Source organism: Scyliorhinus torazame, chromosome 18, assembly GCF_047496885.1.
Source record: "Scyliorhinus torazame isolate Kashiwa2021f chromosome 18, sScyTor2.1, whole genome shotgun sequence".
Lineage (NCBI taxonomy): Eukaryota > Metazoa > Chordata > Chondrichthyes > Carcharhiniformes > Scyliorhinidae > Scyliorhinus > Scyliorhinus torazame.
The window spans coordinates 161,783,879-161,803,678 of NC_092724.1; the positions used below are offsets into that span (position 1 = coordinate 161,783,879).

Sequence of the window (19,800 nt, forward strand, 5' to 3'; positions counted from 1 at the left end):
CCTCCTAATTCCTTGCTTAAGTTCGCTTTTATTTTCTTTATATTCTTCAAGCGCTTCTTCTGTTCTGGGCCTTCGAGAATATTTCCTTTAATATTTTATTCAATTTATTTTTTTTAAATATAGAACACAACAAAATACTCCAACATCCCCTTCATCCTCCAACACCCCAGTAGCTCAACCGCCTCCCTCCCTTTAGAAGGTGACGGTAACCTCCTCTTTCTTTTTAACTAGAATCACAATCTCCCTTGTTCTCCAAGGTTGCCAAAACTTGCCCAATACGTCATCGTCAAAGGAACAGGCCAGTCCTGAATTCTAATCATTTGACATTTGAAAGGCTCCCACATGTCAGATGTTGATTTCCCCTCAAACAGCTGTCCCCAATCAAAATTCCTCAGTTCCTGCCTAATATTGTTGTAATTAGCCTTCCTCCAATTTAGCACCTTCATCCGAGGACTACTCTTATCCATATCCACGAGGATCTTAAAACTTATGGAATTATGTTCACGGTTCCCGAAATGTTCCCCTACTGAAACTTTGATCACCTGTTTGTTCCCCAGTACTGGGTCCAGTATGGCCCCTACCCTAGTTGGACTGTCTGCATACTGCTTCAAGAAACCATCCTTACAATTTAAAAAGAATGTAAATTTAGAGTACCCAATTAATTATTTTTTCCGATTAAGGGTCAATTTAGCGCGGCCAATCCACCTACCCTGCACATCTTTGGGTTGAGGGGGTGAAACCCACGCAGACATGGGGAGAATGTGCAAACTCCACACGGACAGTGAGGCAGAGGATTCGGACCTGGGACCTCGGCGCCGTGAGACAGCAATGCTAACCACGGCGCCATTGTGCTGCCCTCCAACCCCTCATGGTTTTGAGCACCTCTCTCTCAAATCTCCATTGATCTGCTCCCCTGGACAGCAGTCACTCTGACATTGTGGGAGCTTGCTGCGAGCTAATAGGTTCGCGCGCACGCGCTAGAAGATTACAGGCGCCCGGGGTGGGGTTTGAGAGGCAGCTCCTCGACCTGAGGCGTCGGCTCCGTTTCTCCGGCTGCCCGCCTCCAGCTCGTTGGCAGCAGTTGTCTCCGGCTGCCCTGGTAACGGCCGGCCGGCCGCCCCGCGAAGGCAGCCAATCAGAGGAGCGGGTGTTGGGAGGTGGCGGGGCCGTGGGCGGGCGCCATTTTGTTCGCTTGTTGCCGCGGCGCCAGCGGTAGGAGGAGGAGGAGAGGCGGCTTCGCTCCGGTTACTCTGGGTCGCCGCTCGGTCTTTGTGTTTCTCTCTCTCTCTTTCTCTCAGGTAACCCAACAGGATGGGCCGAAAGAAGAAGAAGCAGATGAAGCCGTGGTGCTGGTATCCTTGATGATCCGCCGTGACGGCGAGCTTTCTGCGGCCGCCATTAGGCAGTCAGTCAGAGGGGCCGCGGCGACACAATAGACAAGAGGGAGGCCCGGCTCCGGCCACAGCAGGCAGGGGGAGGGCAGTGGGGTGCGGTGGCCCGTTCACACCCACACCTGACGAGTGAGGGTGGGGAATTGGCGTTTAGTCATTCCATCCGGCCAGGTTTGCGCCCTGTGGGTGACCATGTGCGGCCTGTGCTTCTCTCTCCAGGTCGCGCTCTGTCTGTAAAATGGCGTCAGCCCCCCCCCCCCTGTCGTCTTGAGGACTTTTCCTTTCGTTTTGTCCCAAACGAGTGAGGGGCCAACCATTACTGCAAAACAATAATGCGCGTGAGCTGGGGCAAATCCTCGCCTAATCTGTTGTCATGTCGCAAATTACTCATCAGGCCACCCAGTCCAAAATGGTTGTTTTTAAAAATAGCTTTATTTTGCACCCGATTTGTTGCGCGTGGTTATAAAATTTTAACATTTAACAAACGTGCTCTATTTTTAAGTAAAGGTGGGGCCACTCGATGAAGACTGATGCCTGCTGAATGATAACTTCACCTGTATTCAAGTGGCTTTATTTTTTGGGGGGGGGGGGGGTTATATTCTATTTCTTTGCAGCGGGAAGGGTTTTGTGTTTCATTTCCTTGACCGCAGGTGTTCAGGTATTGCAACAGAGACTTTGATGATGAGAAAATCCTTATCCAGCATCAGAAAGCAAAACATTTCAAATGTCACATTTGTCACAAAAAGTTGTACACCGGTCCAGGTCTTGCTATTCACTGCATGCAGGTATGTTGTTACTGATTAATGTACTGACATTTTTAAGATGACTTTAGGGGCTGTAGTATTCCAACACCACTTCATTGTCTGTGATCTGAGTTGTGAATTTACAATCTAACATTATTGAATATGCACCGTGAGACTATGACGACTTGTAAAAAAGGAAAAGAACCAGCATTTACATACTGTGTTTTTCATCTTGTCCTAAATTTCTAGTCAATTTACTTCTGAACTGCAAACACCTTGAGATAAAGAGTGACAAATACTGGGGTGACTCCTCAATTTTTATTGCGTCCTGGAAGCTTTTTGCCTGAATAGACTGCTGCCTCACAGCGCCAAGGACCCAGGTTCAATTCTGGCCTTCAGTGGCTGTCTGTGTGGAATTTGCACGTTCTCCCCATGCTTGCGTGGGTTTCCTTTGGGTGATCTGCTTTCCTCCCACAGTGTAAAGATGTGAAGGTTAGGTGGAATGGCCTTGCTAAAATTTCCCCTTCATACCCAAAGATGTGCAGATTAGGTTAAAGGGTTATTGAGATTGGACAGTGGAGTACTCTCAGAGATGGAGATTCGATGGGGGATTCTATGATTGAGATCACATCTGAAAATTAGATTCTTGGACTGATTAGGTGTTGTTGGGTGCGAGGGGTACGTACATCTGTGATGACATTTTTAACTTAACATAGTTAAAGGTGGCATATAAAATGGTTATTTGGGTTGGGGGGATCTTGGAGCGTTGCCTGACTATTATTATCATTTGGGTGAGGGGGGATTGGGAAGTTCTGATAAGTTTCTTGATAAAAGAGCATGTACAGCTCAAATGTTTACATTTCCCTAGTTGACAGGCAGGGACTGTATAGGTTGCGTTTGTGTTTCTTGAATGACCCCATTGAAATGCACCTTTAGAAGGATGAGGGGGAATCTCATTGAAATTTAACAATACTGAGAGGCCTAGATAGAGTGAACGTGGAGAGGATGTTTCCACTTGTAGGAGAAACTAGAACCCAAGGGCACAGCCTCAGACTGAAGGGCTGGTCCTTTAAAACAGATGAGAAATTTCTTCAGCCAGAGTGGTGAATCTGGAATCTATTGCATCAGAAGGCTGTGGATGCCAAGTCACTGACTGTCTGGTAAGACAGAGATAGATAGATTCTTGATCAAGTACGGGATCAGGGGTTATGGGGAGAAGGCAGGAGAATGGGGATGGGAAACCTCAGCCATGATTGAATGGTGCAGCAGGCTCGATCGGCTGAAGGACCTAATTCTGCTCCTATGTCTTATGCTCTGATTGGTGTTTTGTTGAACCCTGGATTTCAATTTGTAGTCTGTAGGGGTTTGAAGAGGGCGACGGGGTGCGCAGTGGTTAGCACCGAGGACCCGGGTTCGATCCAATCCCCGGGTCACTGTCCGTGAGGAGTTTGCACGTTCTCCCCATGTCTGCGTGGGTTTCACCCCCACAACCAAAAGATGTGCAGGGTAGGTGGATTGACCACAATAAATTGCCCTTAATTCAAAAAATAGAATTGGGTACTCTTTTTAAAAATAAAAAAAAATTTTAATAACGTTTTCAGGTTACATTTCTGTAGACTACAGTTCTAAACTGGGGGAAAGCCGATTTTAATCAGATATGATTTGACCAGCGTGGACTGGGAGCAGATACTTTTGTGTACATCTGTGACGGAACAGTGGGACACATTCAAAAAGGAAATAGGGAGAGTACAGGGCCAATATGTTCCAATAAAGAAAACTAGTGGGACCAACAAATCCAGTGAACCCTTGATATTGAGCGATTGTACAGCATTGAATAAAAATATAAGGGGCTTTATGGCAGATATCGAGGGCTGAAAACAGCAGAAGCCCTAGAGGTGTGTAGAATGTGCAAGAGGGGCCTTAAAAAAACAAATTAGGAGAGCTTAAAGGGGGATATGAAAGGATATGGGCAGGGAAAATAAAGAAAAATCCCAAGTTGTTTTACAAGTGCATTAAGGGTAAAGGAATAACTAGGGAAAGAGCTCATTAAGGACTACAGTGGTAATTGGTGTGTGGAGCCAGAGGATGTAGGTAGGGTTTTAAATTAATACTTTGTGTCGCTGTTCACTAGTGAGAGGGACAGTGTGGATGTAGAAATCAGGGAGAAGGACAGTGATAAAATTCAAGGAACTAACATAAGAAAGAGGAGGTTCTGAGTGGTCTGACAGGCTTAAAAGTAGACATCTCCAAGGCCAGATGAAATGTATCCCAGGCTGTTGAGTGAAGCGAGAGAGGAAATAGCAGGAGCGCTGGCAATGTTTCCATTCCCCTGTCTGGCCACAGGAGAGGTGCTGGAGGATAGTCAATGTGGTACCATTATTCAAGAAGGGAGGAATGGAAAAACCAGGAAACTACAGACCAGTCAGTCTAACCTCAGTGACGGAGGTGCTATTAGAAGCAATTCTGAGAGACGGAATAAATCTGCCTTTGGAGAGGTGGGGATTACTCTAGAACAGTCAGAATGGTTTTGTGAAAGGGAGGTCACGTCTGGCCAACTTGATTGTATTTTTCAAAGAGGTGACCAGATGTGTAGATGAAGGCAATGCATTTGCTTAATCTGCTTAGACTTCAACAAGGTCCCACATGAGAGATTGATAGCAAAGGTAAGAGCCCTTGAATCCAGAATTGGCTGAGGCAGGAAGCAGAGGGGTGTTTTTCTGACTGGAAGCCTGTGTCCTGTGGGGTCCCGCAGGGATCAGTGTTGGGGGGCCCTTGCTGTTTGTGGTTTATATAAATGATTTAGATATGAATGTAATGGGATTGATCAGTATGTTCGCAGATGATGCGAAAATTGGTGAGGTGGTAAATAGTGAAGAGGATAGGATTAGATTGGATTGATTAATTGTCACGTGGACCGAGGTACAGTGAAAAGTATTGTTCTGCGGGAGTATTGATTATGCGAGAATATAAATGGGCTGATCAGTGGCAAATGAAATTCAATCTGAATAAACATGGAGTGGTGTTCTTAGGCGGGACAAACAAGGCAAGGGAATACATGATCAGCGGCAGGACCATGGGAAGCACTGAGGATCAGAGGGACCTTGGTGCGCATGTACACTGGTCCCTCAAGGTAGCAGAGTAGGTGGGTACAGTGGTTAACAAAGCATATTATTTGGGTCGGATCCCAGACTTGGAAGTGGGGGGCCTGATAATGGGGGGAGACTTTAACACGGTGCTGGATCCGGCACTGGATCGCTCCAGGTCTCGGACGGGTAGGAAGCCGGCGGCGGCTAGAGTGCTGAGGAGGTTTATGGACCAGGTGGGAGGGGTGGACCTTTGGAGATTTGCAAGGCCGGGGACTAGGGAATTTTCATTCTTCTCAATTCCCGAATCGACTTTTTTATTTTGAGCATGGCACTGATAGTGAGAGTAGAGGATACCGAGTATTCGGCGATAGCCATTTCGGACCACGTCCCGCATTGGGTGGACTTCGAGCTGGGGGAGGAGAGGGAACAGCGCCCTTTGTGGCGCTTGGAGGTTGGGCTGTTGGCGGACGAGGAGGTGAGCGAGCGGGTCCGAGAGGTACCTGGAGGCCAACGATAACGGGGAGGTCCGAGTGGGGATGATATGGGAGGCGCTGAAGGCGGTGGTTAGGAGAGAGCTGATCTCCATTAGGGCCCGCAAGGAGAGGAGGGAACGGGGGGGGGAGAGGCTGGTGGGGGAGATGGTGAGGGTAGACAGGAGGTATGCGGAGGTGCCCGAGGAAGGATTGTTGAGGAAGAGGCGCAGCCTCCAGGCCGAATTCGACCTGGTGACCACCAAGAAGGCGGAGGTGTAGTGGAGGAAGGCCCAGGGGGCGATTTACGAGCATGGGGAAAAGGCAAGCCGGATGCTGGCGCATCAGCTTCGGAAGCGGGACGCAGATAGGGAGATCGGAGGAGTTAAGGACAGGGGAGGGAGTGTGGTGCGGAGTGGGGTTGGCATCAATGGGGTCTTCAGGGACTTTTATGAGGAATTGTACCGGTCCATGCCCCCACGGAGGGAGGGATGGGCCGCTTCCTGGACCAATTGAGGTTTCCGAAGGTGGAGGCTGGATTGGGGGCCCCGATTGGGCTGGAGAAGCTGACTAAAGGGGTAGGAAGTATGCAGGCAGGGAAGGCACCGGGGCCGGATGGTTTCCCGGTCGAATTCTATAAAAAATATATGGACGTGTTGGGCCCGTTGCTAGTTAGGACCTTCAATGAGGCAAGGGAGGGGGGCTTTGCCCCCGACGAAGTCCCGGGCACTGATCTCCTTGATCCTGAATCAGGACAAGGATCCCCAGCAGTGTGGGTCTTACAGACCAATTTCATTGCTAAATGTAGAGGCCAAGGCGCTGGTGAAGGTCTTAGCCATGAGGATTGTGTGCCGCAGATCATCCACGAGGACCACACGGAGTTCGTGAAGAGGAGGCAGTTGAACGCGAATGTGCGGAGGCTTTTGAACGTTATCATGATACCGGAGGGGGAGGCGGAGATAGTGGTGGCGATGGACGCTGAGAAAGCCTTCGATAGGGTAAGAGTGGGGCTACCTATGGGAGGTGCTGAAGAGGTTTGGGCGGGGGTTTGCCAGGTGGGTTAGGCTGTTGTATGAGGTCCCGATGGCAAGTGTGGCCGCAAACAGGAGGAGGTCCGAGTACTTTCGGTTGCACCGAGGGACGAGGCAGGGGTGTCCCCTGTCCCCCCTGCTCTTCGCACTGGCGATTGAACCCCTAGCTATGGCACAGAGGGAGCTGAAGAACTGGAGGGGGTTGGTGCGGGGTGGGGAGGAGCATAGGGTGTCGCTCTATGCGGACGACTTGCTGCTATATGTGGCAGACCCGGTGTTGGGAATTCCGGAGGTAATGAGGATCCTTAGGGAATTCGGGGGGTTTTCAGGGTACAAGCTCAACATGGGGAAGAGCGAGCTGTTCGTGGTTCACCAAGGGGACCAGGAGAGGGAGATTGGCGAGCTCCCACTAAAAAGGGCGGAGAGGAGCTTCAGGTATTTGGGGGGCCCCTGCATAGCTTAATTTCACAAGGCTGGTGGAGCAAATGGAGGAGGAGTTCAAGAGGTGGGACTCGTTGCCGCTGTCCTTGGCGGGTAGGGTGCAGTCAGGCAAAATGATGGTGCTCTCAAGGTTTTTGTTCCTGTTCCAGAGCCTCCCCGTATTTATCCCAAAGCCCTTTATTTATCCTGGAGCGGAGTAGAGATGGGGGGTGGGGGGGCGCTGCCCAGCCTCTGTGGATACTACTGGGCCGCCAATGCGACGATGGTGCGCAAGTGGGTGATGGAGGGGCAGGGGGCTGCATGGAAGAGGCTGGAGATGGCGTCTTGTGTGGGTAAGAGTCTGGGGGCGCTGGCAATGGCGCCGCTGCCGTTCCCTCCAAGGAGGTATACCTCGAGCCCGGTGGCGGCGGCTGCCCTCAAAGTCTGGGGGTGGCACGGGGGGGGGGGAGGAGTTGGGGCCTCTGTGTGGACCCCAATACGGGGGAACCACCGGTTCGTCCTAGGGAGAACAGATGGAGGGTTTTCCGGGTGGCACAGGGCAAGGATACGAAGGTTGGGGGACCTGTTTGTGGACGGGAAGTTCGTGAGCCTGGGTGAGCTGGAGGAGAAGTACGGGCTCCCCCTGGGGAACGCCTTCAGGTACTTACAGGTGAGGGCGTTTGCCAGGCGGCAGGTGGTGGAATTCCCACGGCTGCTGCCACGCACAGTACAGGACAGGGTGCTCTCGGGGTGGGGGGGAGGGATGATCTCAGAAACGTACCAGTTGATGGAGGAGGCGGCCTCGGTGGTGGAGGTGAAAGGCAAGTGGGAGGAGGAGATTGAGGAAGAGACGTGGGTAGGTGCCCTAGGGAGGGTGAACGCTTCCTCATCGTGCGCGAGGTTCAGCCTCATAAGTTTAAAGTGCTGCACAGGGCACACATGACCGGGACAAGGATGAGCTGGTTTTTTGGGGGTGAGGACAGGTGTGTTAGGTGCTCAGGGAGCCCAGCAAACCACACCCATATGTTCTGGGCATGCCCAGCGCTGGAGGAATTTTGGAAGGGCGTAGCGAGGACGGTGTCGAGGGTGGTAGGATCCAGGGTCAAACCTGGCTGGGGGCTCGCAATATTTGGGGTGGCAGAAGAGCCGGGAGTGCAGGAGGCGAAAGAGGCCGGTATTTTGGCTTTGCATCCCTGGTAGCCCGGCGGAGGATTCTTCTTCAGTGGAAGGACGCGAGGCCCCCAAGCGTGGAATCCTGGATCAACGATATGGCGGGGTTTATCAAGTTGGAGAGAGTGAAATTCGCCTTGAGAGGGTCGGTACAAGGGTTCTTTAGGCGGTGGCAACCGTTTTTAGACTTCCTGGCAGAACGGTAGACATTGGTCAATGGCAGCAGCAACTCTGGGGGGGGGGGTATTTTTGTTTTTGTTATTTACACTGAAGGGTCTGAGGGGGTGTATATACCTGTTGTGTTAAGTCGGGGTGTTAATGTTAATTTATTATTTATGTACTGGCGGGGGGTTCTGGAATCCACATTCATAGGAGGGATTTGATAGGCACTGGAAAGGGTGGAGAGGAGATTTACAAGGATGTTGCCTGGGCGGGAGAGTTTTAGCTGTGAAGAGAGATTGGATAGACTGAGGGGGGATATGATTGAGATGCGTAGAATTATGAGGTGCAGAGTAGGCAGGAAGAAACTTCCCCTTTGTGGAGGGATCAATGACCATGGCGGCATGGTAGCAAGTGATTGGCATTGTTGCTTCACAGCGCCAGGTTCGATTCCCGGCTTGGGTCACTGCCTGCGGAGTTTGCATGTTCTCCCAGTGTCTGCGTGGGTTTCCTCCGGGTGCTCCAGTTTCCTCCCACAAGTCCCAAAAGATGTGCTTGTTAGGTGAATTGGGCATACTGAATTCTCCCTCTGTATATTCGAACAGGCTCCGTAATTTGGTGACTAGGGGATTTTCACAGTAACTTCATTGCAGTGTTAATGTAAGCCTACTTGTGACACTAATAAAGATTATTATATTATTAAGGGGCGGGAGGTTTAGAGGGTATGAGGGGGGGTAAATTCACTCGGAGGGTGGTAGGAGTTTGGAACTCACTGCCTGAAGGGTGGAGGCAGAGACCCTCCTAACATTTAAGTGCACCTTGCGATGCCAAGGCCTACATGGGAATGGGCTAAGTGCTGAAGAATGGGATTAGACTAGATGATTGTTTTTGAGCGGCGCAGGTGCGATGGGCTGAAGGACCTTTTATGTGCTGTACACCTCTGACTACTCATTTTTCATCCTAGTGCCTCGTTAATCCAATTATTGCTCATGCCTGGTATCGCAAAACGTTAAGTGTATGAAATATTTGTCCTTGAGTATGAGATGACTTGGCTGGCATTTTCTGGACTTGAAACACTTCACATTCTGAGTAAAGAAATAGTGAAGCTGCCTCGTGCTTTATTGAGGGACATGGACTTGCATGCTAAACTTAAATAATGGGGGCAATATTAAATTGATTGTATTCTGACATAATGTCTGTTGATCTGATCCCATTCTCTTAAAAGCAAAAATGGTCAAAGATGCAATCTCTTATCCACACGCCATTTGACTGTAAATGCTATATCAATTTGCTAATCCCATCTATAAATTTTCTGATCTCACAAAAGTAAACTAACAGTATATTATTGGGTAGTCAAGTACATTCACTAGCACATCAATTGGATACGTTGCATGGAAAAAATCCTCTGCTCATCAACTCAACCCTCTTGTTTAAAATTATTTTGGAATTTCTAAAATAGTAAGCAATATAATTAGTGGTGGAGATGGAACCAGACATCTACCTATGTCATACAAGATGCTGAGGTTGTATAGGCTGAAGCAATGGGAAGGGAAATTGCAAAAGAGGCCCTGAACACTGGCTCCAATCTTCTCATGTCTGGAGGGAGTGGAGTAGGAAAAGAGGTTGTGACTGGAAAGATTGGCCAAAATATTCTTGTGGTGAAACACTCATCAGTCTTGCATTGTGTCTGGGCATGTGAACCAAAAAAGTGCCAATAAATCCTGCTGATCATTATAGATGCTCATAGACGTGAGGAACCTGGCAGAATTTGTGAGGTTGGAGAAAGCCAAGTTCGCTTTGCGGGGGCCGGTAGAGGGGTTTACCCGGAGGTGGAAACTGTTGACTGATTTCGGATTTCGTCAAGGAGGATTGAGGGGTCAGCAATTGGGGGGGGGGGGGGGGGGGGACGGGGACTAAGGGGGTTAAAATTAGGACGGTGAGGTGTTGGAATCGAGGGAGCTTGGGGATTTGTGGTTTTTTAGGTTGTGTTCTGATATTTTGTATAAAAACGCTTAATAAATATATTTTTTTAAAAGATATTCGTAGACACTTGGTTCTGGTGAGAGCAATTTACTTTACCTACTATGTTATACTGTTCAGAATATGGGATATTTGAATTTGGAACACAAGGAAGGCACATTTTATCAGGTCGTCATTGTTTATTAACTGTTGCATTTGTTTATTTAATTTATAGCTTCCAAAAAGCATTACGGTTGCCATAGCATTATGATTGTGTGCGCCTAGTTTATCTTGATTAGTAGAACGGTGGTGGTGGGGGTTCAGAATTATAGAACATACAGGGCAGAAGGAGGCCATTCAGCCCATCAAGTCTGCACCGACCCATTTTAAGCCCTCACTTCCACCCAATCCCAATAACCCCTCCTAACCTTTTTGGACACTAATGGCAATTTAGCATGGTCAATCCACCTAACCTTGCCCGTCTTTGGACTGTGGGAGGAAACCGGAGCACCCGGAGGAAATCCATGCAGACACTGGGGGAACGTGCAGACTCCGCACAGACAGTGACCCAGCAGGGAATCGAACCTGGGACCCTGGCGCTGTGAAGCCACAGTGCTAACCACTATGCTACCGTCCTGCCCATTGCAGTGAGATTATCATTAATTTCTCCTGATTATTGAATTGTCAGTTGTGTGCCCACAGAATGTCACGAATCAAATCCTATCACTATCCAATTTCAGTCCACTTTTTAAAATTGCATATTGGTGCACTTTGGTGCAACTTTGATACATGACAACATGAATGGGCATTGAAGTGAGGTGAACGAAGGTTTAGTATTTGTGCTCTGGGACTCCTTTTTTAATGGTGAATGTCCTAAAACGCTTCCACGGATAGTGTTATTTGTAGAAATGAAACTTGCTCGTCACCCATCTACCGTTAAGGCTGCTACATCAGAGATTCCTGTTTTGATTCTCATTTGTATCAGTTCCCAATAAAAATATCTTCTTTGCACAATGGGCCTACCGCTCTGCTGAGAGAGCATTTACTTTTTAGGGGCAATTTAACGTGGCCAATCCGCCTACCCTGCGCATCTTTAGGTTGTGGGGGTGCATGCAGACACGGAAAACGTGCAAACTCCACATGGACAGTGACCCTGGGCTGGGATGCCCCCTGTGTGCGTGGGTTTCGCCCCCACAACCCAAAGATGTGCAGGCTAGGTGGATTGGCCATGTTAAATTGCCCCTTAATTGGGAAAAATGAATTGGGTCCTCGTTTTAAAAAAAAAAAATTTAAACTCTAATTCTGAAATAATCATGTACAGCTACTCTCTGAAGCGCTGTAGCATAAAGATATGCTCATTTGGAAAAACCCCAGTGCTAAAATAGATGGGAATGCAACATTAGTTAGACTGTTTAGGAAGAGCCAATTGTTGAGCTACCTGGAGTTTTTGATCCTAAAAATGGAATATAAAATCACATTTTCTTTTAAAGCACTGAAATCCCATGTCTTAATGAGTGATTCATTTTACTGCAGTTTTATTTTTCTACAGAAACAAAACATGGTTATCGACTTTGCTGGATCAGAAGCTGGCTCATTGGTTGCTTATTTTAAAGTGGCATTGGCCAGAAGTTCAATTTGAGCTTAGAATGTTTTCAATATTTATTTTGTGTGACTTGGACTTTAAAACTAGAGTAAATTGAAATATTCAATTCTTTCTTGTGCAAAGAGTTGTATGTTTTCTTTTGTTACTGCGAGAATAGGCAGTAATCTGAGCAGATGTTCATTTTAACCTTTTTAATCGTTGCCTGGGAGGGGTAACCAAATGCCCTCCAAGTAAAACAGTTCACTTGAATGACTGGGTTATGCAAGTGATCGCACTGTCTGCAGCTTCTCCGCTACAGTATGAGTAATGAACTTTGCGTTGCTTACTAAACCTATCTAATCCTGAACTAGCGTCTTCTTGCTGATCTGATATGATTGCTTAATTTGAGGCAATCTGATCACTATATTCCTTAAAATACCATCACCAAAACCAGCATTTGCTGCTTGTAGAATCTTAGTTTGTAAAATTGAGAACTTTGGATGATTGTGTTGAAAAAATAATCTCCCATTTCAACTCTGGTTCATTTGTTGAAACTGTTCCTAACTCTATTATCTTAATTCCTGGGCACCATATTTTATGAAGTAGGTTAAGGGCTTGCAGTAACAGAACATTACAGCGCAGTACAGGCCCTTCGGCCCTCGATGTTGCGCCGACCTGTGAAACCACTCTAAAGCCCATCTACACTATTCCCTTATTGTCCATATGTCTATCCAATGACCATTTGAATGTCCTTCATGTTGGCGAGCCAACTACTGTTGCAGGCAGGGCATTCCACGCCAGTACTACTTTCTGAGGAAAGAACTTACCTCTGACATCTGTCTTATAGCTATCTCCCCTCCAATTTAAAGCTATGTCCCCCTTGTGCTAGACATCACCATCCGAGGAAAAAGGCTCTCACTGTCCACCCTATCCAATCCTCTGATCATCTTGTATGCTTCAATTAAGTCACCTCTTAACCTTCTTCTCTCTAACGAAAACAGCCTCAAGTCCCTCAGCCTTTCCTCATAAGATCTTCCCTCCACACCAGGCAACATTCTGGTAAATCTCCTCTGCACCCTTTCCAATGCTTCCACATCCTTCCTATAATGCGGCGACCAGAATTGCACGCAATACTCCAAATGCGGCCGCGCCAGAGTTTTGTACAGCTGCAACATGACCTCATGGCTCCGAAACTCAATCCCTCTACCAATAAAAGCTAACACGCCGTACGCCTTCTTAACAACCCTCTCAACCTGGGTGGCAACTTTCAGGGATCTATGTACATGGACACCGAGATCTCTCTGCTCATCCACACTGCCAAGAATCTTGCCATTAGCCCAGTATTCTTGTCTTCCTATTCCTTCCAAAATGAATCACCTCACACTTTTCTGCATTAAACTCCATTTGCCACCTCTCAGCCCAGCGCTGCAGCTTATCTATGTCCCTCTGTAACTTGTAACATCCTTCCGCACTGTCCACAACTCCACCGACTTTAGTGTCATCTGCAAATTTACTCACCCATCCTTCTACGCCCTCCTCCAGGTCATTTATAAAAATGACAAACAGCAGTGGCCCCAAATAGATCCTTGTGGTACACCACTAGTAACTGGACTCTAGTCTGAACACTTCCCATCAACCACCACCCTTTGTCTTCTTCCAGCTAGCCAATTTCTGATCCAAACTGCTAAATCTCCCTGAATCCCATGCCTCCGCATTTTCTGCAGTAGCCTACCGTGGGGAACCCACACAGATTAGCTTTACTGAAATCCATATACACCACATCAACTGCTTTGCCTTCATCCACCTGTTTGGTCACCTTCTCAAAGAACTCAATAAGGTTTGTGAGGCACGACCTACCCTTCACAAAACCGTGTTGACTATCTCTAATCAAATTATTCCTTTCCAGATGATTATACACCTTACTAACTGGGAGGAAATTTATTCCCTTGCACAGACCCTCAAGGCCAATTTTACCCTCTCCAATTTAATGAACCCTGCCATGTCGCTGATCCAGGCTTCCACGCTCTGGGCCTCTCATCCTTCCACTGTAGCAGAATCCTCCACCGGGCTACCAGGGACGCAAAGGCCAGAATACGGGCCTCTTTTGCCTCATGCACTCCCGGCTCGTCCGATACCCCAAATAGTGCTAACCCCCAGCTCGGCTTAACCTTGGTGTTCACCACCTTAGACATCGTCCTCGCAATACCCCTCCAGAACCCATCCAGCGCTGGGCACGGCCAGAACATGTATGGGTATGATTTGCTGGGCTCCCCGAGCCCTCCCACACCTGTCTTCCACCCCAAAGAACCTGCTCAGCCTCGCCCCTGTCATATGCGCCCTTTGAAGAACCTTAAATTGTATCAGGCTAAGCCTGGTGCAAGAGGAGGGAGAATTAACCTTACCCAGGGCGTCCGCCCATGTACCCTTGTCTATTTCCTCCCTAAGCTCCTCCTCCATTTACCCTTTAGCTCCTCCTCCTGCATTTCCTCGTAGATCGCCGAGATCCTGCCCTCTCCAACCCACACCCCCGAGAGCACCCTATCCTGGATCCTGAGTGCTGGAAGCAGCGGGAATTCCCTCACCTGCCGTCTTACAAACGCCCTTCCCTGCATGTACCTGAAGGCATTTCCGGGGGGAAGCCCGAATTTTTCCTCCAGCGCCCCAAGGCTCGCAAACGTCCCATCTAAAAACAGGTCCCCCATCCTTCTAATTCCTGCCCTGTGCCAGCTCAGGAACCCTCCATCCATTCTCCCCGGGACGAACCGATGGTTCTCCCGGATCGGGGACCAAACCAAAGCCTCTACCTCACCCCTGTGGCGCCTCCACTGCCCCCAAATTTTCAAAGTCGCCGCCGCCACCGGACTTGGGTGTACCTAGTCGGCGGGAGCGGCAGCGGTGCTGTCACCAGTGCTCCCAGACTCGTGCCCACACAGGACGCAATCTCCAGCCCCTTCCATGCCCCCTCCCCCTCCATTACCCACTTGCGTATCATCGCCACATTGGCAGCCCAGTAATACCCACACAGATTAGGTAACGCTAACCCTCCTCTGTCCCTACTCCACTCCAGAAACACCCGACTCACCCTCGAGGTCTTTTTCGCCCACACGAATCCCATGGTGCTTCTCCTGACCCGCTTAAAAAAGGCCTTGGAGATCAGGATGGGGAGGCACTGGAATATAATAAGGAACCTCGGGAGCACAGTCATCTTCACCGACTGTACCCTACCCGCCAAGGAGAGTGGCAGCATAATCCCACCTTTTAAACTCCTCCTCCATTTGCTCCACCAGCCTCGTCAAGTTGAGCTTGTGTAGGGCCCCCCAGCTCCTGGCCACCTGGATCCCCAGATACCGAAAACTCCTTTCCGCCCTCATCAGTGGAAGCTCGTCTATCCCCCCTTCCCTGGTCCCTTGGGTGTACCACGAAGAGCTCACTCTTCCCCACATTAAGCTTATACCCGGAAAAGTCCCCAAACTCCCTGAGGATCCGCATCACCTCCGGCATCTAATCAACCCCTCCCCGAACCCAAACCTCCTCAACACTTCCCAGAGGTACTCCCACTCCACCCTATCGAAGGCCTTCTCCGCGTCCATCGCCGCCACTATCTCTGCCTCCCCCTCCACTATAGGCATCATGATTACGTTAAGGAGCCTCCGCACATTGGTATTCAGCTGCCTTCCCTTTACAAAACCCATCTGGTCCTCGTGAATCACCCCCGGGACACAGTCCTCAATTCTGGTAGCCAACAGCTTCGCGTCCACGTTGAGAGAGATTGGCCTATACGACCCACACTGTAATGGGTCCTTGTCCCGCTTCAAAATTAGCGGGATCAGTACCCTGGACATCGTTGGGGGTAGCCTCCCTCGCCTCATTGAAAGTCCTCACTAATAGAGGGCCCAGCAGGTCCATGTACTTCCGGTAAAATTCCACCGGGAACCCATCTGGCCGCGGTGCCTTCCCCGCCTGCATACTCCCCAGCCCCTTAGACAGCTCCTCCAGCCCTACAAGCCCAGTTACCTGCTCCTCCACCCTCGGGAACCTCAGTCAATCCAAAAATTGATGCATCTGCATCCCCACCTCCATCGGGGGCTCAGACCTATGCAGCCCCTCATAAAAGTCTCTAAATACCCCATTTATTCCCACCGCACTCCGCACCGTGTTCCCCACTTTTTTTCCCTAACTCCCCCAATCTCCCTCGCTGCCTCCCGCTTCCGAAGCTGGTGTGCCAACATCCATCTAACCTTCTCCCCGTACTCATACAGCACCCCTTGTGCCTTCCTCCACTGCACCTCTGCCTTCTTGGTGGTCGACAGGTCGAACTCGGCCTGGAGGCTTCGTCGCTCCTTGAGTAGTCCCTCCTTGGGGACCACTTCATACCTTCTATCCACCCTTAAAATCTCCCCCACCAATCTCTCCCTCTCCTCTCCATCTCCTTGTGGGCCCTAGTGGAGATTAGCTCTCCCCTAAGACACCGCCTTCAGCACCTCCCAGACCAACCCCACCTGCACCTCCCCATTATCGTTAGCCTCTAGATAGCTTTCAATACAGCCGCATAAATCCGGCATCGTCCCAATTGGGGGCATACACATTCACTAATACCACCCGCACCCCCTGCAGCTTGCCACTCACCATCACATACCTACCTCCATTGTCTGCCACGATGTTCAGCGTTTCCCCACCACAATCGCCACCCCTCGATTTTTTGCGAGTGGAAAACCTGCCCTACCCACTCCTTTCTCAGCCTAACCTGATCTGCCACCCTCCAATGCGTCTCCTGGAGCATAACCACATCTGCCTTCAGTCCCTTCAGGTGCGCCAACACACGGGCCCTCATGACCGGCCCGTTCAGGCCTCTCACATTCCAAGGTATCAGGCCCCCCCCCAAATTAGCCATCCCCTTTTCCATGCCAGCCACGTGCCCGCACTCTCCATTCCCCCCAGCAGCAGACCCCCGCCCCGACTCTCTCTCCGAACACCAGCTCACCTTTGGCCAATGCAGCAGCAACCCAGTCGTGCCGCCGCCCCCCCCCCCCCAAGCTAGGTCCCCCCCCCCAAGCTGCGTTGCTCCCCCCATAGCACTCTCCTGTAAGTCAGCTGACCCCGCCACTCCATCGACCCCTCCCAGTGTGGTAGTCTCTTTCTCCTCCCCTTGTCCATCCGCAGGTGCTCCTCTCCAACACCCCCCCCCCCCCCCCCCCCCGGGGCCCTGCCCCATTCCTTCCCTAGCGCGGGAAAAAGCCCGCGCTTTCCATCAGACCGGCCCCGCCCTCTCTGCCGCATCTCTCTCTTGCGGCCTAATCCCAGCTCCCCCACCTCGGGCCTCCCATCTCCCCCTCCCCCCAACGTGCCCCGTCCTTCCAACCACCGACGCCCACACTCACATAGACCCCCCATCGAACCAATTCACCCTACCCCACCCAGCATCCAAGGAAACAATACAGAACAGAACATCCCCCAAAGCACAGTAACCACAATAGCCCCCCGCGACCTCCCCTCACAACCGGCGTCTCAAAGTAATGGTGCCGGTCCTTAAACGTGACCCACAGTCACGCTGGCTGCAGCATCCCGAATTTCACCCACTTCCGATGCAGAACCGCCGTAGCCCGATTGTACCCGGCCCTCTTGTTGGCCACCTCCGTGCTCCAGTCCTGGTATATACGGACCTCTGCATTGCATTTCTCTCTTTAAGCTGAGAAGATAACGGGAAGCTTTTATAGATTTTCAAATCTTAAATGAGAAACTGGGTTTTCAATTTTAGAATTGGGCAGCACGGTAGCACAAGTGATTAGCACTGTGGCTTCACAGCGCCAGGGTCCCAGGTTCGATTCCCTGCTGGGTCACTGTCTGTGCGGAGTTTGCACGTTCTCCCCGTGTCCGCGTGGGTTTCCTCCGGGTGCTCCGGTTTCCTCCCACAGTCCAAAGACGTGCAGGTTAGGTGGATTGGCCATGCTAAATTACCCGTAGTGTCCATAAGGGTTGGGAGGGGTTATTGGGTTGCGGGGATAAGGTGGAAGTGAGGGATTAATGTGGGTCGGTGCAGACTCGATGGGCCGAATGGCCTCCTTCTGCACTGTATGTTCTATGTAATCTATGTAACGCGTTTCCTGAAATGGTGATGGAGCAAATTCATTAACTTTGGAAGGATAAATACTTGGGAGGACAAATATGCCGAGATACGGGGTACAGAACTAATTGGATAGCTCTTTCAAAGAGCGAATGTGGGCCAGATGATCTTCTGTGCTGATTGCGTTATGATTCTTGTTCCTTAAGGGTACTGGGGTGACTACTGTTTTGTGTCATTTTTATTTGGTTACATGGTAATTGTATTAAAATGTTTTTGTTGTATTTTTTCAACTGCTTTTGAAATTTGTGGAATATTTTTGTCTGGTGTAGGTTCACAAGGAAACAATAGATGCTGTCCCAAATGCAATTCCAGGAAGAACAGATATAGAATTAGAAATTTATGGAATGGAAGGAATTCCAGAAAAGGATATGGAGGAGAGGAGGCGACTGCTTGAACAAAAGACACAAGGTAAATAGTGTGATGGTCACTATCTTGTGGGCCTTTTCTATCTAATGGCATTTAGTCCTAGCTGGACTTTGTTTTCATAAGAGCCTTTCCCAAATAAAAAAACAAAATAATATGCATTCTATTGCTCCTATCAGGGAGTTTTGCAGCAGATGAAGTACTTTTGTTACAATGTTAGAGAATAACCATTTGTGTGCATCCAAATAGCAGTAAAGTAGTTTATTTTTGGTGATATCTATTGAGGTATAATGTTAGTCAGGACATTGGGAGGTCTCCCCAAATCCTCTCTACACTATAATGGAGTTATCTTCATCCACCTGGACAGGCATGTGGCATCTTTAAATGTCTCGTCCAGAATATGACGCCCCTTATGCTGTCGCTCAATGCACATTAAAATAATTTCAAATCCACATATTTTTCACCCAGTTGCCTAAGCTCTGGAATACACTCCCTCTCTGCTTCTCTCACTTGTTTTCTTCTTTTAAGGGGGTCCAAAAACCTATCTCTTTGGCCAAGTTTTTGGTCACCTCCCTTCAATCTCTGTGGCTCAGTGTCATATTTTGTTTTATAATGACCCTATGAAGTGCCTTAGTACGTTTCATTATGTCAAAGGTGCTTTATAAGTACACGGTGCTTTTTGTGAATTGAAGTGTTTTTCCCTCTGTGCTGTTCATTCCTTATTCAGATTGCAAGAAAGAATTACTGCGTCCTGTTTTTGTAGGTTGGGGAGTTTGATAGAAACTTGACAATTTATGTTTTTCATTCCCTGAGTGGTGGTATTAAATGCCAGGTTATGTTTCCACCTGCATTATACCTTGTTCAAGTGAATGAGAAAATTCAGATATATCTGATCCGTTTTCAACTATTTGTATCTTTCCGGTAGGATCACTGATTAATGAACTAAATTGGACACTCTTGAATACCCAATGATGCGAAGAGGTTTTTAACCACTCCAGCTAACTTGGTATAAATTGTACCCATATGCCTGGTGTTGAATCCATTTGGGTTGATTGGAATTCTAATTTTACGATATATAAATTGGCTTGGTGAATAAGTTCATTTTGTAACGTGGCACAAAGGCAATTCAGACGAGGAGTGGTGCCAGGTTTTGTCCATGAATTCCATGGCCAGTGATGTTTGCTCACAGCGAGGGTAGAAACACTTCCTTTGGCCTGCTTAATGAGGAGAGGAGTAATTGCGTCAAGACATAACAACAGCAAATCCTGCTGGTAATACACCATAGCAAACACAAATCTGGACTCC

General features: G+C 49.1%; 1 protein-coding gene across 4 annotated transcripts in view; it reads left to right on the top strand.

The window, feature by feature from the left end:
- The first annotated feature begins 1,168 nt into the window (after nucleotides 1-1,168).
- LOC140395701 (BUB3-interacting and GLEBS motif-containing protein ZNF207-like) overlaps nucleotides 1,169-19,800 on the top strand; it is a 46,124-nt gene continuing 27,492 nt past the window's right edge. Inside the window, exons 1-4 of one of the 4 annotated variants that reach the window (XM_072483786.1) lie at nucleotides 1,169-1,352; nucleotides 2,050-2,176; nucleotides 6,548-6,688; nucleotides 18,402-18,540. In XM_072483786.1, coding sequence (XP_072339887.1) covers nucleotides 1,312-1,352; nucleotides 2,050-2,176; nucleotides 6,548-6,688; nucleotides 18,402-18,540 — 448 coding nt within the window. In that variant the 5' untranslated portion in view covers nucleotides 1,169-1,311. The remainder of the gene's footprint in view (nucleotides 1,353-2,049; nucleotides 2,177-6,547; nucleotides 6,689-18,401; nucleotides 18,541-19,800) is intronic. The other 3 variants (XM_072483787.1, XM_072483789.1, XM_072483790.1) reach the window with 3 other exon arrangements.